Consider the following 25,719-nt stretch of genomic DNA (forward strand, 5'->3'; position numbering starts at 1 on the left):
AAAACAAATAATTGTTGTAATTATTAACTGATTCGGTTGTTAAATAATACATTAACTATTGGGTATATTCTAGCCATATACATCACCTTATATGTAAAACATGTTGCTAGTTGCTAAAATGTCACACATGTTAAAATAGAGCAATGATAAAATCTGTTTGGAAACAAAACCCTGACTTCATCCTCTGTTTTAGAAAACAACCACATTCTGTTATTTAAGAGCAGATACCTGGATATGCGTGGACTGTATTGTCTCTACAGCAACATGACCGTATTACAAATGCACATATACAACACAGAAAGGCAAATTTCATAATGAGTACAAAACAAAAAGAAAGATCTACTTCATGATCTGTCTCTCTGTACAAGTCTACCAACAAAATGGCAGCTTAGTCTTCCAGGAAACCCTTTCCTCCTCCAGGTACCAATACTAAAGTGGAGTTTACAGACATATAAAAGTTGAATGTAACCATGACAAGCAGTGTAATTATGGATAGCAACTTCTTTATTACACACAGAGTAAACTATATATAACAAATTCAAAGGGACCACAAATTCTAATTCATTTTAACCATAGATTGTTATAAGCAGTATATATGGATGGGACACCAAAACCGTTTGTTATATCCATCAGTTCGTTATAAGGGTGTTTGCTATAAAGGTAGTTTACCCGGGTACTCTACATGTTTCAGGGCTACTTCTTGTCCCTTCTTACGTTTGTATGTGTATATGCATGTCACGTTCGTCCATCCTGTCATTCACCTAGTGAAGAGGCAAGAAGTAACCCTGACATGTTGCGTATGTATAGTAATGAAGTTGTTATCCATAATTCTCCTGTAAGCACTGTTAGAGTAGATTCATGCTACAGTGTGTGTTAGATCATCAAGTACCTCCTGTTGTAGCTAGTTTTTGCAGTCTTCTAATCTGGCAGACAGCAGACCAATATCTCTTCATACATACTCTGGTATATGAATGGAAAAGTAGAATGCCCTCCCTGGCAGTGCAGAAGCAAGGCACCAATGATGACGCATATGCCATCTTTATAAGACACTCCCTATCTTATATATAGGCGTGGCTTTTATAGTGAGTGAGTGAGTTGGGTTTAACGCTGATTTGGAGAGTGTTCCAGTTATATCATGGCGTGTCAGCTTAATGTGTGAAGAAAGCCCGAAGTGATGCCAGTCTCATTGGATGACCACTTTGGTATAATCCACGAGCACGAGTATGGTGCTGACAACCCTAGTAACATATTTGGCTAACCGGGATTCGAACCAACAATCACCTGTGTCCCCACATGTCATTCATAAACATTATACCATATATGACTGCAGATAAGCCGACCCCGTAGATAAGATGAGGTATTAACTTGACCATTGAAATACGAAAGAAAATGATATGACCCGCAGATAACTAAACTAAATTATCTGATGACAGAATTCCTGATTTGTTGTGAATCAGGTGACACACTCTTGGGTCTTTATAAGCTGAAATAACTTGGAAAAAACAAGGCCTAAAAGACTATACTCCATCCATAGCATACCACCTAATGTCTTTTGGTATAACGTTGCAGGGGATCGACCCACCAACCATCCGCTCTCCAAGCAGACGCTCGATCCACCAAACCAGAGAGGCGGTATGCATGTTTTACAAGAATGGACTGAAGCATCTTTAACCTTGAAATCAAAACCACACACCTTTACACACACACAGGGTGCAAAATATGTGGGCTACAGCATGCACTTCACAGTACATGTATATTGTTACAGGAAATAAGGTAGGAGATATATTGTGATGTCAGCCATCAGGTCGATGAATCTGCCTTCAATTATCCAAGGTAATTCAGCATGATGATGTTCCCCATTACTGAACTGTCACAAGGTGCACCTACAGTGCTAGGGGATACACCTGAAACCTGATACTATCAGAACAGGAAGCGGGTGACGTTACCGACAGCCTTGAATGAAAAAATGATGAAGTCAATAACAATGGTGTATACTGATATTGTAAATATCAGATGGTCCTGGCAGAGGCCAGCTGGTCAACTTGTATGCCAAAGGGAAGTGACATGGAATATTACATAAAAGACATCCATGATGGTGCTATGACACGACATGGGTGATACGATCTGTTATACCATTGGTGATACAATTAATATATGCTCATTATTCCATCAAAGTCATCCTCTGTTACAACCATCAAAGGGCGGTATTACACTAGGCAATAACTACATGGGCCTTCCTTAGGTCATTCCATGTGACATTCACATATTGAATTGGATTCTTCAAAGAAAAATAGTTTGGGATATGAATACAGACTTGGAAATAATCAAAATAATGTTATTATTGGCAACAGTTGGAGCTGTTACATAATGATTGTTATTACTATACGGTAGTTTCATCAAAGACCACATGGGCAGTTTTTGGTATTTCAGTAATATCACAGCTTGTTGGATTAATATTGGATGAAATCTGAAATGCGATGCAGATCCTAGACGTTTACTATTTTGGCAAAACCTCTATAGATATAGTGCTGACAAACCAAGTTTCGTTATCAAGGCAAATTTATGATTTAAAACTAGAAATCATATCAAAATGTCATGTCTTTGAGATACAACTCTACAAAGTAACCCATGGCACTCGAGATAAATGATCCACTCTTGCCTCCCCCCCTCTCCCAATAAATAAACCACCCTCCTTCCAAATACATGCTTGCAGAGAGTGATAGTGAGTGAGTCAGCTTTCAACAATATTCCAACAATATCAGTGTGTGGGGGACACCAGAAATAGGCTTCACAGGTTATACCCATGATGGGAATCTACGCTGACCTCCAGCAGACAAACCAATGCCTTACCCCTAGACTACCCCACCTCTCCCACATGCTTGTCAAAGGTTTCTTGCTTTGCAACAATCTCTCATGGTACAAGTTACTGCCACTGATGTATTAGGTCTAAACACCATTTCAAATATGTATAATTGTTATCTCCAAACTGACTGTATTCAGCTTTATTCATCCTCCCAAAAGTTCCATCTCTTGAAATGTTTGTCATAAAAAAAATCAATCTTCTTCCCATTACTGTTAATTTCAGGTGCAATTTCTTATTTTTTAATAAATATCAAATAACTTGAGGCCATATACAAGTTAATAAATGAGACAATCATTTCTGAAACTGTCACGTCTGATATTTCAATCTTCATTCTGGAGAAAACTCTGACTACAATGGCAAATTCCATGTAAAATGAACTATTATTCCTACACCAGTTTGCCCATAAAATGGAAACAAGTTTGACATAAATGTGAGAGAAGAGAAATTTAACCAAACCAATTATCTGTTCACACCACTGTAATGAAACAAGCTCTGCACATGTTCACAATTAGAACTATCAATTTCACAAATTTCTGCCATCAGATCATTTTTTTTCTCATCATTACAAACCGACAGCTCCTATCTCCTATCTTATTATCCGGAAGATCGCATTTTGATCAGCACATTTTGCACCTTCTTGTAACAAGAGCCTTAATTGGAAAATGTGGTTTCATTACAGTAGTTGACAGAGGGCATGTGAGCAGTGTAAGTTAATTGGCAGCAGCTAATACGAGGGCACTTGCAGTGACATGGGACTCGTTCATGTTGGGTATTCGGCTTTCATCAACACTGGATGGTTGACTTATTGTATATTCAAGACCTGGGCAATTCACAGTAACACTAGATCCCCTGTGCTTAATACCATATCTACATTATCGTCTCTTCTTGCTTTATGGCTATAGGTGAATCTATGGTCTTGTGAAACACACGTAACACATGCCGGATTGACACTTGATATGCTTGTAGTCTCTCATGCTTTAATTTAGTATTCCGTAAATTATAATTATAATCTCAGTATTAATCTTATATAACTGTCATAGTATGCAGATTGAGTACTCTGTTAATAAAAGCGACAAGACCTTTTTCAGATTCGCAAGAAATCTCTGCAAAAAGCAGAGTTGACTGTAGGATTTCAATTTTATCATGAGTATCATCAGTTGTAGATGGAGAAAAGCCTGAAAAAAAAATAATTTAATTTCATCATCCTGCCATAAATATTTTTCAAAAATTTAAAAATTAAGTGTTGAAAAAATTTAACACCTTTTTGTTCAAAAACATCTTTCTAATCATATTTTATGTCATTCAGCATACAGAACACAAAATCCATTTTCTTCTATGAACTGTATCTAGTAAAACAGTGGGAGTTAAACTACTCTATGTAAATATATATAAAACATCAACACCAGCGTATATAGAACCAGTCTCGATTACCTGCTGAAACTAATTCCATGGAGCGTAAAAGCAAAATTGATGTGAAAATTAGAAGAATGTATCACTGGAAATCAGTGATGACATCAGGTGTTGGCCAATAGGGTAGGCTACACACTATCGGAGTTCTTTGTGTTCAGTGTTTAACATCTGAAGTAAAAGTAACACTTGAAGTCACCTATTTTCTCATTTCTTTTACAGGGCACACTGATTCATCTGTGCAAACAATGAATCTGTTTCACACATTTGTTTACAATGAAAATAATGAAGGTGTAGCCATCATGAGATACCATCATGTGGCTAAATGTGATTTGACATCATACAAAAAACGGAAATAATCATTCTTCGCTCCACTGGCCAAACAGAAGAAGAATATTTTTAAAACTTACTTATGAACCCTTACTGCACAATCATAAATACCACAACAGCAGATTACACTAATGAGGATAATTTAGGAATCTATGGAACGAGTTGCCTGCAAGACGTGTCTGTTGGAAGCACTGAGATTGTAAATTTAAGACAAGTCCCTTATAGTGGACCACCTCTGTGGTCTAGATGTAGAGCATCTGCCCAGAGAGCAGAAGGTCTAGTGTTCGATCCCCGACCGCGTCATACCAAAAGACGTTAAAAGATGGTACTTGTTGTTACCCTGTCTGGCGCTCGGCATTAAGAGGCTAAAACAAGGACTGGTCGGCTCGGAGTCAGTATACTGTGTCTGAGTGGGGTATTCATGTTAAACTGCGGCATGGTACCTCAGTGGGCTAGCACTATAAATCGGCATCAATCCGGACTAGTACAAGCAGCCACACAAACACACACACGTACATGCATGTCGCTATATAAGTGCAATAATCTTGGACGCGACGTTAAACCTCATTTCCCCTCATCTCACCCTTACAGTGAGTGAGTGAATGAATGTTTGTTACTGCTGCATCAGTACTGTTTCAGCGGGTCACAGAGAGACCTGATACAGGGTATTACTGTGAGATAACAAACAGCTTTATCCGTCCCCTCATATTTCACGTGGTATACTGCCAGTGAGTTATAGTAGTTTTGACAACTAGATTGTTATAATGCACTAACTGACAGTGACACCGATTTATTCCTGGAGCAATCAGGAATCTCAGAGAAAACAAGGACATTGAGAAGCAATAAGTGGATAGGTGTTTGTAAACATGATTTATTTCATTGATGGAACAACCTCAGAGGTCTCAAGGAACAGCCAGCTAAAGTAGAACATGCTTGTTTTCTGGTCCCTCCACAGGGGGCAGCCTAGTGGTTAAAGCATTGGCTCGTCACTCTAAAGACCCAGGTTCGATTCCAGACATGGGTACAATGTGTTAATCCCATTTCTGGTGTTCTCCACCATGATATTGCTGGAATATTGCTAAAAGCGATGTAAAATCAAACTCACTCACTCACTCATCCCTCCACAGAAATAAATTGCAGAAATCTTATCTTAAAGATTGTTTGTCAAAAATAGAAAACTTTCCAATGATGAAGGTTCTGCTGATGGAGTTTGCAGCCTCTCCTTGAAGATGCAAATATATTCCTACAATTCTCATAATGAACTGTGTTTGTCCAATCATTTATGGGGCAATTCACCTGTAGAGTGCATGGTTCAGGTGAGATGAAATAAAGAACACACTGAAAAGTCATCAGGACAAAAACGTCTACTGCTCTGAAAGCATATTGCAAGCTTTTCAGTCACGTAAAAGTTCCGCCAAGTTTCACCTTAATGTGCATCTCATTCTGACTAGACTCTTGATAATGAGTAAATGAACTGGAGTTGAGATAAATGAGAATAAAGTATACTGTGTGCTGAATGGATGGATAAATGGATTGCTGTGCAGACACATGGATGGAAATATCAATTGAAGGATGGGTGCAGGGACAAATGGATTGCTGTGCAGACACATGGATGGGAATATCAATGAATGTATGGTTGCCTAGACAAATGGATTGCTGTGCAGACACATGGATGGAAATATCAATTGAAGGATGGGTGCAGGGACAAATGGATTGCTGTGCAGACACATGGATGGAAATATCAATGGATGTATGGGTGCAGGGACAAATAGATTGCTGAGCAGACACATGGATGGGAATATCAATGGATGTATGGTTGCTTAGACAAATGGATTGCTGTGCAGACACATGGATGGAAATATCAATGGATGTATGGTTGCTTAGACAAAAGAATTGCTGTGCAGACACATGAATGGAAATATCAATGGATGTATGGTTGCTTAGACAAATGGATTGCTGTGCAGACACATGGATGGAAATATCAATGGATGTATGGTTGCTTAGACAAATGAATTGCTGTGCAAACACATGGATGGAAATGTCAATGGATGTATGGTTGCTTAGACAAATGGATTGCTGTACAGACACATGGATGGAAATGTCAATGGATGTATGGTTGCCTAGACAAATGGATTGCTGTACAGACACATGGATGGAAATATCAATGGATGTATGGTTGCCTAGACAAATGGATTGCTGTGCAGACACATGGATGGAAATATCAATGGATGTATGGTTGCTTAGACAAAAGAATTGCTGTGCAGACACATGGATGGAAATATCAATGGATGTATGGTTGCCTAGACAAATGGATTGCTGTGCAGACACATGGATGGGAATATCAATGGATGTATGGTTGCCTAAACAAATAGATTGCTGTGCAGACACATGAATGGAAATATCAATGGATGTATGGTTGCCTAGACAAATAGATTGCTGTGCAGACACATGGATGGGAATATCAATGGATGTATGGTTGCCTAGACAAATGGATTGCTGTGCAAACACATGGATGGGAATATCAATGGATGTATGGTTGCCTAGACAAATGGATTGCTGTGCAGACACATGAATGGAAATATCAATGGATGTATGGTTGCCTAGACAAATGGATTGCGGTACAAACACATGGATGGGAATATCAATGGATGTATGGTTGCCTAGACAAATGGATTGCGGTACAAACACATGGATGGGAATATCAATGGATGTATGGTTGCCTAGACAAATGGATTGCTGTGCAGACACATGGATGGAAATATCAATGGATGTATGGTTGCCTAGACAAATGGATTGCGGTACAAACACATGGATGGGAATATCAATGGATGTATGGTTGCCTAGACAAATGGATTGCTGTGCAGACACATGAATGGAAATGTCAATGGATGTATGGTTGCTTAGACAAATGGATTGCTGTGCAGACACATGGATGGAAATATCAATGGATGTATGGTTGCCTAGACAAATAGATTGCTGTGCAGACACATAGATGGGAATATCAATGGATGTATGGTTGCCTAGACAAATAGATTGCTGTGCAGACACATGGATGGAAATATCAATGGATGTATGGTTGCCTAGACAAATAGATTGCTGAGCAGACACATGGATGGGAATATCAATGGATGCATGGTTGCCTAGACAAAAGAATTGCTGTGCAGACACATAGATGGGAATATCAATGGATGTATGGTTGCCTAGACAAATAGATTGCTGAGCAGACACATGGATGGAAATATCAATGGATGTATGGTTGCTTAGACAAATGAATTGCTGTGCAGACACATAGATGGAAATATCAATGGATGTATGGTTGCCTAGACAAATAGATTGCTGTGCAGACACATGGATGGAAATGTCAATGGATGTATGGTTGCCTAGACAAATAGATTGCTGTGCAGACACATGGATGGAAATGTCAATGGATGTATGGTTGCCTAGACAAATGGATTGCTGTGCAGACACATGAATGGAAATATCAATGGATGTATGGTTGCCTAGACAAATGGATTGCTGTGCAGACACATGAATGGAAATATCAATGGATGTATGGGTGCATGGACAAATGGATTGCTGTACAGACACATGGATGGAAATATCAATGGATGTATGGTTGCCTAGACAAATGGATTGCTGTGCAGACACATGAATGGAAATATCAATGGATGTATGGTTGCCTAGACAAATGGATTGCTGTGCAGACACATGAATGGAAATATCAATGGATGTATGGGTGCATGGACAAATGGATTGCTGTACAGACACATGGATGGAAATATCAATAGATGTATGGTTGCCTAGACAAATGGATTGCTGTGCAAACACATGGATGGAAATTTAATGGATGTATGGGTGCAAGGACAAATAGATTGCTGTGCAGACACATGGATGGAAATGTCAATGGATGTATGGTTGCCTAGACAAATGGATTGCTGTGCAGACACATGAATGGAAATATCAATGGATGTATGGTTGCCTAGACAAATGGATTGCTGTGCAGACACATGAATGGAAATATCAATGGATGTATGGGTGCATGGACAAATGGATTGCTGTACAGACACATGGATGGAAATATCAATGCATGTATGGGTGAATTGATATATGACTTTGTGTACAGACAGACATGGAGGGGGTGATCACATCAAACATACATATGCTGTCAAAGATAATGACTGAAACATACCAAAACTCCTGGCATATCCTCATTAAGCCTTCATGTTTTGAGCATACGAAAGCATGGCTACACTGCTGCAATAAATAGCCCTTGTGTTGATGTATATCACACAGTGGCAGCAACAGAGACAATAAGATTACCACCTAAGGTAGATATAGTCGGAGAGATGCATATATGCAGATTTATCACTCACAGTTCCACTTTCTTCCTGTGCAGTGTCAATGTAGAGTCAGATGCAGCATGGAGATTTCTGACAACCCTTCACTTTCTGGTATTCTCGTGTCATGTTTTTGCTAATGTGATTATCTCTTTTTACACAAAACAATAGCACAGATGTACACTGATGATGAATACAGATGGGCTGCTTATTTAGCTACCACTGTTTTTTAGCTTGTTGTTTTTCGGTAAGCAGATTTGATTGATAGCAATGATCTGTTAGAACTATCTCTTGTGTACATTGTGTGAATTGCTACTGCAGGCACAATTAACATAAAAAATTATTTACTTTTTTTAATTTCCAATCTAATGTCACTTACTGAAGTGAATCGTCTTCAATTACTTCTTCAATGAAATGTTGTGAAAGAATTTATTCCATTTGAATTGCTGAAGTTTTAAAAAACATACTTGTAAATGACCCCAAACAATCACTTTTATTTACGTTTCTTACCATTGAAAAGCCAGTTATCACTGATACAAAGTGAAAATTACCTATATACTGTTCCATGCAAACAATGAAGGGAAAAGCAAAGTGAATATTCTGGATGGTCCTGCATCAGAATCTGCAATGTCCATTCATCTTTCTCTTCTGACAAAGTTACACTTAAAACATAGGCTTAGAATTTCATTGACACATTCTTAAAGACCTTAAAACAATAAAGGAAAAGTTTTGTGCAAGCCCTCCCCCGGAATGTCCACATGTCTTAAGAAGCCATGCACAAACCACATCCTCACCATCAGTTTGGCATTTGAAACATTGTGCGACCTTGAAGCTTGAAGGGACAGCTTCCTCTTAAGGAATATTATACTCTGTTTCTAAAATAACACATTTCCCTAAGTAAGTAACCCTTTCCATAATCACATGAAATCTCTGTTACTGCAGAATTCATAGTACAATTGCGACTATATCATGAGCATGTATTTATGAAAAATTATTAACGAGCTATACCAGGTGTTCGCAAAAAAGTGAGCGTATCCTGCACCACCGGTGGCATACCTCACAAACACATGCAAAGACAAGTCAGTATTTCAATTATTTCATGGTTAATCACTTCAATATGGGAGGAAAGTCCAAAGTGAACAAGTCTTTGATGTTTACCATTTTGGCGAAATCTTCAGTCAGGGAACTGAAGACATCGAATCAAACCTTTGATCATAAAATTCAGGCTTGACCAAGCGATGCTACATTCAACAGCAAGTGGAACAACAAATAGAAACCATTTTTAAAGAAAAGTTGAGACAAGGGACTTAAGACTCCATGAAGCAGATTTTGGTAAAAGTAATACTGTTTCTTAGATTTACACATGGAAGGTGCCTTAAGAATCTTTGTGTCAACAGCTGTCACAATAGGAACCTGTTGAATCACAAACCCTATTGGAACCATGGTGCTCCATGCCAGGCTTCATAGAGGTTTGAATAGATTCTGCACCCTCCCCTTGAAGTTCACCTTCAGTCCAAGAGGAATGGGTGGTACTTCATGATTTCATATTGGGCACAAACCAAGATATTCATAAGATCCATGCCGGGATTCGAACAGGTCTTCAGTATTAGAACATGTGAAATAACCACTTGTCACTTGGAAGATAACAATACTAAAATTTCATAGTGGGTAGTGAAAAACAACATTTTACAAACAGCAGAGAAACCCAAGAATGTGCTCTACAATTAGTAAACACTTTTAACAACTTAGGGGGCACGGGTGGCCCAGTCATCTAAGGCACTGCAATTCGCTGTGCAGAATTGTGTCCCTTGGACACGCCAGAAACCTATGATTGTGGGTTTAAATCCCGGTTTGCCCCAATTATGTTTCTAGGTTTGTCAGCACCATACCCGTGCTCATAGGTTTCACTGAAGTGGTAAACGTCAAGACCTGCATCACTTGGGCTTTCCTCCCACATTAAGCTGACATGCCGGAATGACTGGAATACTGTTAGAAGCGGCGTTAAACAAAACTGACTCACTCACACACTGTAAGAACTGAACTCTTCTTTTGGCATTCACCACAAGGCTACATTAACAATAAAAAGAACCCATCTGTGTATGCTTTACAGTGTCCTAGTTGTTTCTCTGACAATCCCACCCACTCCCTCAGTATAACATTTCATGCACTGTCCCCAACAGGAAGGGTGGGGCAGCAACATCGTCTTCATCTCCTCACACAGCCCGTCCTTGCAGGATCTTCCTACAGAGGACATAACACTACACACTAATTTGCCTTGTAAACTCCCATAGGCCCAGCAATAGATGTGGTGTATATGGTTAACTGATCAATGTCTGTCAATCTTGTTTGTATTTCTGTTTATTCCTAATAAAAAAACAGGAAAAGGAACGAAAGAATTTTTAAATGAGAAGACTCTGTTTATCAAGCTGAAGATCACGAGAAACCAATATCTGTGAGAAGGATTTACTTACATTTGAATGTGACCATTCATGAAGAAAAAGGGAAGAGCTGCTATAACTCGGGGATTATAGTTGTGAGACGTAATAATTAAAGTCGCAGCAAGAAAAATAAACATCCAAAAACTAATTACTAAATGCTTTCCCTTGCATTGATACATGCTCATTCATGAATGAAACAGGATGAAGTTTGAGATTATCCAAAAATGATGTAATAGGTCGTTATTTTGAAAGAAATTTTTTTTGAGGTATAAAAAGAATCAAGAACTTTGATTCCAATCAATATTCTTCAACCTCAGAACAAAATGTGTTATTGCTGTCAAAAATTGAAACATAACCTTAGCCAAGTGCTTCTCATCCATGTTTTTCTCACACAGTAGGCGGGCAGTGTGGCAAAATGTGAGAAAATCATCACAGAAAACATTATTTCCAAGTTATGTTAAATCTCTTTGTAATTAGATGCCGCCAATGGTATCAGCAAGACATGGAGTGCCTAATTAAACTCATGCAACAGGTTATAACAATAGAAGTAAAATATTTCACAAAACATACATTGTATCCTTTGTACTCAGTGTAAGGAGATTATATGTACAGTATTTTAATTGTATTCAATTCTTCGTAGAAAAATGTTCATCTTTGATTTCCTTTAACTCCACACAGGAACATTAACTTTCCGTTATAATGGCAGAAAATGTTTTCCATATGAGAAAGAGTATCATGTTTTAATGAGAACGTGACATTCAAATTTTTGTAGCAATGTTTGAGCGGGAAGAATGGGTAGACTGGTGTCTGTAACCCACTCCCCAGATGTGTTGTATTTGTGTTTACTCCACGGCCCTTGTGGGAGAACTCCACAACTTGCTGCCACTTTCCTACATGTGCACTGCATTCTGGGCTAGCAGGATAGTAGTACAAATACTACCCAGGTGCCATGGGTCTCTTTTCTGAATCAGCATTGTGCAAATTAGGTCACCAACTAGGTTGTGGCCTGTGAAGATCAAACGTAGAATAGATCTTCAGCAACCCATGTTTGCCGTAAAGGGTAACTATGTTTGTCATAAGAGGCGACAAACGGGATTGGGTGGTCAGGCTTGCTGACTTGGTTGATGCATGTCATCGATCCCAATTGTGTGGATCGATGCTCATGTCAATCACTGGATTGTCTGGTCCAGAATTGAATATTTACAGACCGCCATCATATAGCTGGAATATTTCTAAGTGCAGCGTTAACAACAAACAAACAAACAAACCAGGTTGTGCACTCATACTGTAGGAATTACTAGTCCTGTGAAGATCCAGGTTAGAATTGAGCTTCAGCAAACCATGCTTGTCATAAGCCAGGACTAAAGGGATTGGGTTGTTAGGTCTGCTGACTTGGTAGAATCATGTCATTGTATCTCTATTGCATAGATCGATGCTCATGATGTCAATCACCATATAGTCTGGCCCAGACTTGATTATTTACAGAATGATGTCATATAGCTGGAATATTGCTAAACATTGCATTAACAACAGAGGAAGTACAAAAAAGGAAATGGCTGTTGAAATCATTAGCATCACAATATAATATTTGTGATTTTAGATGCAAGAAGTCTTACACAAAGTGCATTCTGCATGACTGAAGATAAACTTTCAGGGGTGTCACAGGGAATCAGGGGACTGTAATAAATAATGGACATTTTAAAACATATAGAGCTCTTTTGCATTTAATCTTTTCAGGGAGAGTCATGAAAAAAATGTACAAGAATGGCCATCCAGATATGTGAAAGACATTAGGGGAGGGTCAATATGTTCAGGACATCAGTGCATCAAAAACCTCCCCACCCTCTGCAATAAATGATCATAATATAATAGCCATTCCCATATACACTGTGCAGTCTGTAAGGAACTATACACAACCTGTCAGAGTAAGCCGCCTGCAATCTTACTGGACACAGTAACACTGCTGCCGAGGCTGAAGGAGCTGCATGTAACTGCCATATGCATGCAACCTTGGAGAAAACATGTCTTTTTTCAAACATCAGATGCAATGTCTGGTATTTCCAGAATTTAAAGTACATGTATTATCATGTTAAGTTCATCATTTGTACCCTAGGGTTACACTACTTGTAACGATTGTAACAAACATTATTTCTCAAATTGATATGTTAACCACTTGGCATGGTGTGTTGGGAACTGTTATATTCTGCATTCAGATCGATGTGAATAGTTTTGGGTCAAGTGACCAATTATACCTGTAGGAATGAAGGGCAGGGCTCAAGCATATATGCCCAGGGGGACTAATATTGCTCTGTAATGGCTGGACACTTGTTATTTTAGGGGTCAGTGACAAGGCCCCCTGGCAGTCTGAAGCACTGTATTCATAAGTTTGAACATTTTAACTATAATGGAACTAATACAAGCAAACATTCACACAAAGTACAACTCATGTCACACTTGAAGAGTTGTTCAGTGTCCGTTTTGTATCTAAACTAGGTATTTGGGGGGGATGGTACCTTCAGCAGGGTGTTTCTATGAGGGAAAGGGTATCTTTAAGACTGTAAGGGGCTCTTTTTAGGCTCTTTGTGGCCGTTTTAAGAGAAAACAGTGATGTCACAGAATAATAAGAATTATTTTTCGTTTTAAAATTACATACTTCACTATGCAAGCATTATAAATCATCCCTACATATAATGCTGACATAATTGAAACTCTGCAGAGATTGATGGCCATATTTTGAGTGGTGTATCATACACTATACCCACATGGGAACAATGTGTGAAGCCCATTGCTGGTGTCCCTCACGACCATATTGCTGTAAGTGGCATAACAGCCCACTCACTCACTCATACACCCCAAGTTTATTGTTCCTATAGCCCCTATTCCTCTGGCTAACCCAGCAGAATGAGTTTAGATGAGGGCATCTCACCTTGTTCCGCCAGGGGACATAAACTGTTGTACACACAGTAATTACAACCTTCTTGTGTCTCTACCCCCGATCACCACATAGAAGGCCACAGAGTTCACCTTCTACTGTCAGTGTTTACAACCATGGATCGCAGAGTTATCTGAAAGTTGCGCAGGCATCAAAGCTGAAGTCTTGCTTTATTACTTGCCCTTGCCCTGCACGACTCTCCTCCCATGGCTGCTTCCTCACTAACAGTGTCCGTCCAGGCACAGCCACCACCTCACACATGCCCCTTTAACACAGGCTTGTCAAGTTACATGACCTTGCCTAAGGTTTCAGGGCAATGGCTGGAAAGGTGACATAACATCATGCTTTACAGGATTTTGAAAAAGGGAAGGCGAAGGCACAGTTAACATGTGATGTGTCTGGGAAAATAAATTGGAGCGGGGATGAGTGTGTGTGTGGGTATGTGGGGGGGGGGAGGAGAGATTAGAACTAGTCTACATATATTTGTGTATTTATCCTAATTACTGACTTTGAACGAATTATTACTGGATAGATAGATTTGGCATATTATTCCAGGGTAACGGTAATTTCAATTTGGTATTCCTTTCCCTTCAGTGACATTAGGGATTTCTTATGATTAGGGAAATATTTTTTGTCACTTTTCTTTATTATCATTCAATTTGGAATTAGACATTTAACTACTTGATATCAACTCATCCAATTCAATAAAATATTATCTATATTATCGCGAAGATGTCATTGTCACACTTTACTTCATATTGAACCAGGGCCCACTTGCACAAAGCGATCTTAGTCCTAAGATGATCGTAACTCCCATACTTTAACATAGGCTTACAATAGTCTTAGCGCTAAGATCGTTTTGTGCAAGTGGACCCAGGAGTCATGCATACAGATGGCAGATCAACATTCATGTTCTGCAATGACAGAATAAATAAGGTCATGCTAAACTGAACCACCTCTTATGATGACTTGACTTCTTTCATACAGCACCACACAAGCCAGTCTCCAATGAACCACGCTAAACTGAACCACTTCTTATGATGACTTGACTTCTTTCATACAGCACCTCACAAGCCAGTCTCCAATGAACCACGCTAAACTGAACCACTTCTTATGATGACTTGACTTCTTTCATACAGCACCTCACAAGCCAGTCTCTAATGAACCATGCCAAACTGAACCACTTTTTATGATGACTTGATCTCTTTCATATAGCACCTCACAAGCCAGTCTCCAATGAACCATGCCAAACTGAACCACTTCTTATGATGACTTGACTTCTTTCATACAGCACCTCACAAGCCAGTCTCCAATGAACCATGCCAAACTGAACCACGTACTTTTTATGATGACTTGACTTCTTTCATACAGCACCTCACAAGCCAGTCTCCAATGAACCACGCTAAACTGAACCACTTCTTATGATGACTTGACTTCTTTCATACAGCACCTCACAAGCCAGTCTCCAATGAACCACGCTAAACTGAACCACTTCTTATGATGACTTGACTTCTTTCATACAGCACCTCACAAGCCAGTCTCCAATGAACCACGCTAAACTGAACCACTTCTTATGATAAATTGACTTCTTTCATACAGCACCTCACAAGCCAGTCTCCAATGAACCATGCCAAACTGAACCACTTCTTATGATGACTTCTTTCATACAGCACCCCCCAAGCCAGTCTCCAATGAACCATGCTAAACTGAACCACTTTTTATGATGACTTGACTTCTTTCATACAGCACCTCACAAGCCAGTCTCCAATGAACCACGCCAAACTGAACCACTTTTTATGATGACTTGATCTCTTTCATATAGCACCTCACAAGCCAGTCTCCAATGAACCACGCTAAACTGAACCACTTCTTATGATGACTTGACTTCTTTCATACAGCACCTCACAAGCCAGTCTCCAATGAACCATGCCAAACTGAACCACGTACTTTTTATGATGACTTGACTTCTTTCATACAGCACCTCACTAGCCAGTCTCCAATGAACCACGCCAAACTGAACCACTTTTTATGATGACTTGATCTCTTTCATATAGCACCTCACAAGCCAGTCTCCAATGAACCATGCTAAACTGAACCACTTCTTATGATGACTTGACTTCTTTCATACAGCACCTCACAAGCCAGTCTCTAATGAACCATGCCAAACTGAACCACTTCTTATGATGACTTGACTTCTTTCATACAGCACCTCACAAGCCAGTCTCCAATGAACCACGCCAAACTGAACCACTTCTTATGATGACTTGACTTCTTTCATACAGCACCTCACAAGCCAGTCTCCTTTGAACCATGCCAAACTGAACCACATACTTTTTATGATGACTTGACTTCTTTCATACATCATGGTTTTCCCCTTGTTGCGAACACCTGGTGTCATCACTGATTTTCAGTGATCTAGTAATAACATTTTCACCTCTTTTTTGCCTTTTACGCCCAATGGAATCTGTTTTGTCAGATATTCGAGACTGTTTTACTCTGACATTGACTTTATTACCGGGTATATATACTTCATGAAATGGTCCCTTTCACATGTTAAAGTTTGGAGCAAATATCTCCATGATAATAACCTATGTACCTGAACTGGCATTGACAAACTGTGATCTTTGTTTTGTTTGTTTGTTGTTTAACACCGCACTCAGCAATATTCCAGCTATATGACGGCAGCCTGTAAATATAAATAATCTAGTCTGTACCAGACAATCCAATGATTAATATCATGAGCATCAATCCACGCAATTGGGATCAATGACATTCATCAACCAAGTGAGCGAGCCTGACCAACCGATCCCGTTAGTCGGCTTTTTCGACAAGCATAGTCGCATTTTACGGCAAGCATGGGTTGCTGAAGACCTCTTCTACCCCAGATCTTCACGGGTCGACAAACTGTGATCTGAACACCAGCAAATGTGTCTTACAATGTCAACATATATGTATTTTGCAATAAGAAGGGTTAACACAACCGGTTTCTCCTTCACATATGTCTGACACAAAGTGAGACATACATGAATGAATGGCAATGATCCTTCATATCACTCAACAACATACATTCAGAACAAACATCCACTGATTCCATAAAGCCATGTTCACACAGTTTTTACCAGATTACTTGCAGCATCAAATCTCATTTGGGGAAGCTGCATTGTGTGGCTTGCTTTGCATGATATAGCATGCAGACTGTCTTCCATCTGCTCTGGCAGTTGTACTCATGCTTTGTGACAGATAACACTAAACGTGAGGGCAGACAACATCCTCTCTTAAAGATAGGGAGAGCTGATGTTACGAATTTGTCAAAATAATTGCCCAAATCCATGATGAAGTATAGTTTGATTCCAAGCAAGGGAGGTAACTGAAAACCTATCTGGAAGTGTGTGATACCCTCTTGACATTAGTTAGAGGAAGATCACGTCATGTCGATCTGATGAAAGCCATGCTACTTTTGTTTAAGAAAACTGCATGTAGTGAAATACACTGCATTGAAGCCAATCTGTGACATAACATGGAGCCCAAAGTGTGTTATCTCTGAGCCAAAATGACTAAATGCCACCGGCGTTAGCCAGGAGATTAAACAGTGTTGGCATAAAATGGGCACAAAGTTTTCAAATTAAATGGCAATGATAAATCTTAAAGAGAGGAGCCCATGCGCTGCCATACATCAAGAAGCTCTAAAGGAATAACCATAACCCATTCAGTTTATGATGTGTCTGAAGAGCACAACTAAATGTATGTCTTCATCGCTGATTTCTACTCTCATCAACGTTATGCCTGGCTTTACATCAAAAGATTTCTTTTCACACAGTAAACTCAGTAACAAAGTGATCTTAGCGCGACGATGATCGTAAGCCTATGTTAAAGTATGGTAGTTACGATCACGCTAAGTTCACTTTGTGGAACGGGGCCCACTTCCAGGTCATGGAAATGTAAGTAGTGAGTGAGACAGTGAGTATGGTTTTACGCCGCTTTTAGCAACATTCCAGCAACATCACGGCGGGGGACACCAGAAATGGGCTTCACACATTGTACCCATGTTGGGAACCGAACCCGGGTCTTCGGCGTGACGAGCAGACGCTTTAACCACTAGGCTACCCGACCGCCCCCGGAAATGTAAGTAACTTTAGTATATCAACATAATACAATACATGTAAACATGTCTGACGTGCATGCCTCACACATCCTCAAGCGAATATGCAAGTCCATATGCAAAACTGTTTTCTTACTAAAGCAAGGCATTATTTATACACTGCAATACTTAATGTAACATTCCCTTGAGAACTTGGAAGTCCTATCCCATCTGTTAAAACAAGTTGCAAAAAAAGCATTTGACCACATATATCCACATAAAACAAAGACAGGAGAATGCTTAAACATACAACACAAATTTCAACAATGTTTACAGACATAAACAATATTTCTTCAGACAAGGTTCGATTCATTAATTCTCAATTTAAGAATACACATTCAGGTACCCAAATGAGTTTGATGCTTGTTATTTTAGACCCTGGTGGTGTGGAAGTAGGGAGTAGTCTGTGTACTGTAAAGGTACTCCCCTAAGAACATATGGCCATCTGAAGCAGCCATCTTATTGGTGATGTTTATGTTATCTCTCTAAGGACCAGGTACTGATGCTTCTCAAGTTGTTACAAGATCCAGGTAATTGGCTCTAGTGGGTTAAGAAACCTGGCCTCGGTAACTTGTGGATGTTCTGTTTCCACAGATCACTTCTACAGCTTGCCATGCATCAAGAAAAGTTTACACGAGTGAATCTTTACCAATCACGTCATTTTCGTAATTTGGGAAAGAGATGAGGGGGCTTCTCCTCTACCGGGTTCACTTCATTGTAAGGAGCTAGGAGCAATGGGATATCAAACACTTCCACATCTGTTGGACATCAAACATCATGTGTCCCACGACAACAGAAGCTTGTCTCTCCAATAAAGGTCGCCAGAGGACTGTTTTCATTCAGATTCTCTCTGGATTCTTTAATGCAGTCCTGCCGAAAGGCTAATACAAAATTTGCTTAAATCTCCAACTACTGTTTCCATAGATAAACAAGGATATCCTACTGACTTGACACAGGGATACAAGACACTAACTGGTAACAAATGGCCACGAACTGGCATGGAATGTTCAAGTTTCGAACAATTGATGCAGTAGACTTACCCCACTCTTTGTTCCTTGGCTGCTCATACAACAACTATATTATTTAGTATTGTGCTTTTTCAATGCAAGACATCTGGCGCAAAGTGCACCATTATTACACAGTCAGTGGATCAGTACTCACTCAACTTAAACTCTCAGCTCCTGCCAACCCAAGCTGCCTGTGAGGCGTTAGAAGGTTATCTGTAGAATTATCATCTCATCCTACTAGGTACCCATTCACTGCTGAGTGAACAGACAATTTTCAAATTAGGTCATTTGCCCAAGGAGACACCACATGTGCTACATGTGCTTAAATTTGGAACAGGACTGAAGCCCTAGAAACTCTCAGGAGTCAAGCTGTCAAATCACCCATCCAACTACTCTCTGCACCTGATTTGTTACACAGGACCATGTACCAACACAATACACCATTATGTAGTGTTTAAGTAACACCAATTAAGAATTGACTTTCACTTTGTGTGAGTTTATATGAGTAAACGGTCTCATGAAAAATGTATGAATGTCAAATTGTGTCATTCATACACTTATGAACGTCAATATCATAGTCAGGTGACAGACCTCTCTTCCAATTGAAAAGCTGTATATCATGTAAACTTCAAATAAAAAATATTTTCCACAATCAATTTTTAGGATCACGATACTGAAAATGAAAATCAAATAAAGTGATAGGAAAAATCCTTCTTGATTCTTTTTTCTTTTTTTTTAAGATGAATGTTAGATCAAAATCAGGATGTACCCAAAAGAAAGACTAGATTTGAACTGTCTATAGCCATAGAACAAGTTGTTCACAGACAACAGACATGATGACAACTTCTCCATTGGTCCTCCCAGTGTCAGGTTGCATCTTGGAGATGTGACATTTGTAAATCCCACTGCCAATACAGCAACACATGGCAACTGTGAATGTCAACTTGTCAATGGAGTGGACAAAAACTCCAAACCTAAGGGTGTTCTCCTGAGAGTTTTCACAAAAATGCACAATGTCTTAATGTCTCAATGTCTCAATGTCTTGATGTCATTTTGGCAAAAGGTTGAATAAAAGAGTGGTTACAGGTACAAGAGTTTGATCACCTCAGCCCAGCATCATGGAATGGTAATCAGTTTAAGGATTCTATCACCTAAGCATGCATATGTTTGGCAGACTCCAAACAGTGTTATGTCTATGAACAGATAGTATTGTTTGATTTTTTTCAGTATGGTTTTACGGGGCTTTTAGCAATATTCCAGCAATATCACAGCGGGGGACACCAGAAATGGGCTTGACCTATTGTACCCATTTTGGGAATCAAACCCAGGCTTTCGGCGTGATGACCGAACGCTTTAACCACTAGCCTACGCCACTGCCCCTAACAGATAGAAAATACAAATATAAGCATATAGTGCAGTGAGAGAGTAGGGTATGTTTTGCAACAGAGAGTGAGTGAGTAAGTTGGGTTTAATGCAGCTTTGAGCAGTATTCCAGTTATATGAAAGTTATATATGTCAGCTTAATGTGGGAGGAAAGCCCGAAGTGATGCAGGTCTCAGACGTTTACCACTTCGGTGAAACCCACAAGCATGGGTATGGTGCTGACTAACCTAGACACATAATCAGGGCGAACCGGGATTCGAAACCCATGATCATAGATTTTGTGCAACAGAGAAGGCTGCCAATCAGGATGTGGATGGCTGGTCACGTCAACCAATGCTGCATTACAGTATACGTAGCTAATCAACCAATTAATCTGTCTTGAAGACTGCCAGGCTTGTGGTACAATGACAAAGATCATTAGGAAGACACTCTGTCTACATAAAAATATCAAACGGACCACTACATCTCAAATATTAATTACATGACGGTGGTCTGTAAATATTCGAGGTTAGACCAGACAATCCAGTGATTGACATCATGAACATGGATCCACGCAATTGGGATACGATGACATGCATCATCCAAGTCAGCGAGCCAGACCACCAATCCCGTTAGTCGCCTCAAACGACAAGCATGGTCGCCTTTTACGGCAAGCATGGGTTGCTGAAGACCTATTCTACTCCAGATCTTCACGGGTCATCATCATAATAATAAAAACAACAACAACAACAACAACAACATTGTACAACATGTCAGCCCCACACTGGTGATGCTCCAAGTGCTACATTATTATTACTCCTGTAATTGGATCAGTGTACACACTATTTTCATTATCAGCTCCCTTGGGAGTATACAACCCAAGCTGCCTGTGAGGCACAAGAAGGTTAACAGTTGTATTACCATCTCATCCAAGTGGGTACCCATTCACTGCTGGGTGAACAGGTATGACAATGTCGTGCAATATTACACAGAAGAAAAGTATACAAATAAACTCATAATAAATACACTGTCCACTGAATTGTACATGTGCATTGTAATAGTGTCACTGTAACAACACATTATCTGAATTAAATGGACTATTGTCATGGTCGTAAAAATAGCAAGAAAAACATAATGACAAGTATTCAACAACAGGTTTAACAAAAATATCGATGAGCTGATAAAAAGAGTGAGTGAGTGAATGTTGGTAAATGTCACAGTCAACAATCTTGCAGTTACATCATGTGACGAACAGGTGGTTGACAGCATGAGCAACGATCCACATGTGGGTACAATAACACATGACCAGCCAATCAAATCCTCAGATCCTCATCCTTGCCATCTCTTAAGACAACAATGAGGTACGAGGGATCTGTTGTTTCTGGGAATTCTTCCAGGGTAGCTGAAAAGGCAGGCAGATGTATCAGGGAACATAAGGATCAAAATGCATGATAATGATAATCAAAGACACATGCAGATGGAATGAATGCATAGTGTTCACATGAAGGGCTGTTCCAAAGGTAATATCACAATGTCTCATGCACAAGAAGTTATAATGACACAAGGTTCTGGGTTTTGCTGTTGGTAAAATACATCAGCATCACTATTTCCACCACTTCACCCATCATCATTAAATTAACATTTTTAAAGAAGTCACAATCAATTTCCCTTTCAACGAAATAGGTTTAAGCCAAAATTCAAATGGTTTCAGTCATTGAGTCTATGGCACCATCATGATGTGTGTTCCCAAATGAGTTGACATAATTCCTCAGGAGTACATGTACTTATGATTCGGAAGATGGTACAGTAATATATTTCAACAACAGCAATGAATGAATTTAGGCATGAAATTAGGTTACCAGTACATGCAGATGGTGATCTCCATTTCCTCTCGAACCAGGAAGAAAAAATATTTACAAAGGCATGTTGAGTGTTGGATTTGGTCATAACTGTTAATGCCACTGAATTCACTTTAGTTCAAGTGAAACTATTTGTTGGTTCATCTGCTGAAGTGGACTCAAGAATTTGCAAAGAGTAGTTTTTTTCAGTTTGGAAAGTGATCTGAAAGAGTTTTTTTTCCAATACTTCTGACCTACCGAAGACCTGGGCCCTCTTCCACAAAGCAATCTCAGCGCTTTGATGATCATATATCTTCCATACTTAAACCTAGGCTTATGATAGTCATAGTGCTAAGACCAGTTTGAGGAGCGGAACCCTGGGCCTAGTTACTTTGTTCTAATTCATGTCCAAGTATGAATGTATAAAATGTATTTCACTAAAATCACTTTGCGGAACAGGTTCTGCAGAGAGTGGCTGTGCGTGTCACCAGCTGGGAAGCCCACCCCAACTGCAGTCAGGGTAAGATTGCACACAAAATGAGGCTGGTCTCATGTTGCTCTCTTAGATACAATCTCTACATTCCCATCCTTGTGACCACAAATGTTCCATCTTAGATTTTTCTTGAAATAGCAGGTGAGATTTTCAGGAAAGAAACTCATCTTGAAGTTTTTGAGATATCACATCAATTTGAATAAGTACAAGGAAAATATCATCATCCCAACTTCACTGATACTGTAAGTATAAAAAGTTTAATCTTTATCAATTCAAAATTCGTGACAACAAAAATCTTAAAGCTCAAAAATGCAAACGAAGGACACCATTTGATAATCAACCAAACTCAAACTTTAAATTATCCCAATTTTCAAATACTAACAGTCTTTTCCAAAAACATTTAAGGCTACTACTAATCCTAATTTCACTCTTGGCATAATTTTCAGTCAAATTTAGTGTCATTATATAGACTAATATTTCGGAGGTTACAACGACAAACAGAATTTGACTAGACTCTGGCTTCGGACTAGTGGTTAAAGTCGCAGACTGATGAACATTGATTCTGAATGGTATTGTATTAGGTGGTATGATATTGAGGCAAACAAAACATATTTGTATTTCAATAATTCTAATGCTGCAACTCGTAATTTTGAAAAAGATACACAGCATTGAAAAAGTACAGAGGATGTCATTCATTATCTTGTCTCCTGTTTAGACACAATGTGTAGAGAACGTGTACTTACACTGAAAAGTTCTACTTGTTCCGACACGATAACATGTATATATTGTTGCTCCACCATCTGCAAGTACTATTCATGCAAGTCCCATCATTCTTAACCAATGGAGTATCAAGCCACATGCAAGTCTACCATGCCACAAGCAACGTAAAAAGGCAATTAAATGAAGGAGATTTCATTCTCAGATATGTTTGTTTACATGATAATGATGGTAGTATAACTTAGGATGGTTTGAGGTGATTCTTCAACATGCTTCTTGCACATTTGAATCAACTTTCTAATATGCATCAATTTTCTGATACAAGATTTAGTCAAATGCCAGGGAAGTCGGAGGAATGCTCGTCTGGAGGGTGAAACCCATCTCAGCCAATAGAATTAAAGATTACAAGTTGTGTGGCTGAGGGTGGCCAATCGTCTGGCTGATTAGAAGTTATTGGATTCATAGCAGCATTAAACTGCAAAATCAGAAATTGGCCAGCTTTATTAGCCAATCCGCTGGCCTGTATCATTGTGTGAGATTTTATTAGCCAATGGGGTGGCTAGTTGCATGGCTGCCTTGATAACCCCGTTGTCCTCCAATCAGCTAGAATCAACAAGCACAGCGGGCATGCAGAGCCACACAACTTACAGTTACCGGGGTTAGGAGTTCGAATCTGTCCGACGTCCGCTGGGCCTTCTCCCACTCTGTTGGAAGCAGCAACGGTGACAACATATTGTTGTGAAGGCTGGAGTTGTCCTACTGTCCATGACCGCACATCACCGAGGATGTCCTTCGTCATTCGCCGCAGACTTGGGTGCCCTACTGGGTCAATGGTGATCTTGTAGGCTACGATGTCGCCATTAGTGTAAGCAGGGCGGTCCCAGGCAATAGAGAGCACTGAGGGGGATGGTGCAGACAAACTCCTGATCTTTGGAGCACTTGCTGGTACTGAAAAACAAAAGAATGGTCAACATAAGAATAGCTTGAAAACACATATGCATTTTCCTTAATTTTTCATAGGTAAGATGTCATGATTGTCCCATCAATCGAACATCACAATTGCCTATTTTAGTTAAACTACATGTATCAATAATTAACATCAAAGCTACGCCTTTCAGAATATGTGCAAAAAGTAAACAAAATACTAAATGCATACATATTACCAATCAAAGCTGCTTTTAGTGATTAAACATGTATGTACATTACATTCGTGACATTAAGATGGTCCATGGCGCTAATCCATTAGATTCTTTCTGTTCATTAGATGCATTCTACACCTTCCAGTCAAGTGATATAGTAATGGTAATTTTGATCCGAAATTGGTACTTTTAGAATCTAATAACAGCCATAACAGGATAACAAGTTTAATGAGGTTCTGGCAAGCTACATAAAGCAATCTGAATTTCATTTCCTAAACAAAATAAGCCAGCCTCCGTGATCTAGTGGATAGAGGATAGAGCGTCTGCCCAGAAAGCGGAAGGTCAGGAGTTTGATCCCCAGTCATTTCATACCAAGAGACATTAAGAAATGGTACTTGTTGCACAGGATAAAACAAGGACTGGTCGGCTTGGAGTCAATATACTAAATGGGGTATTTATGTTAAACTGCTTGTGCTAGTCCAGACTACAGCCCAGCATGGTATCTCAGTGGGTTAGCACTACAAAACCGTCATTAGTCTGAACTAGCACAAACAGCCACACACACATTCATGCACATTGCAAGATTAGTGCAATGATCTTGAACACAACATAAAACCCCATTCCACCTCCCCTCCTACACAAAATGACACCATTCCAACAGTGCAGACCAATAGTTGTCAAAATCGAAATTCGCACAGCTCAACCAAAAAGAATGACA

At 39.5% G+C, this 25,719-nt stretch overlaps 1 protein-coding gene across 3 annotated transcripts in view; it reads right to left on the reverse strand.

Annotated features, from left to right (window-relative positions):
• The window catches only part of LOC139476000 (proto-oncogene tyrosine-protein kinase ROS-like), a 170,324-nt gene that overhangs the window by 43,939 nt on the left and 100,666 nt on the right, over positions 1 to 25,719 (reverse strand). For 2 of the 3 annotated variants that reach the window (XM_071259224.1, XM_071259222.1), the window contains exon 8: positions 24,511 to 24,810. In XM_071259224.1, the coding sequence (XP_071115325.1) occupies positions 24,511 to 24,810 (300 nt within the window). The remainder of the gene's footprint in view (positions 1 to 24,510; positions 24,811 to 25,719) is intronic. The other variant, XM_071259223.1, reaches the window with a different exon arrangement.

Source organism: Haliotis cracherodii, unplaced genomic scaffold (genome assembly GCF_022045235.1).
Source record: "Haliotis cracherodii isolate W230 unplaced genomic scaffold, xgHalCrac1.p SCAF_3, whole genome shotgun sequence".
In the NCBI taxonomy this organism is placed as follows: domain Eukaryota; kingdom Metazoa; phylum Mollusca; class Gastropoda; order Lepetellida; family Haliotidae; genus Haliotis; species Haliotis cracherodii.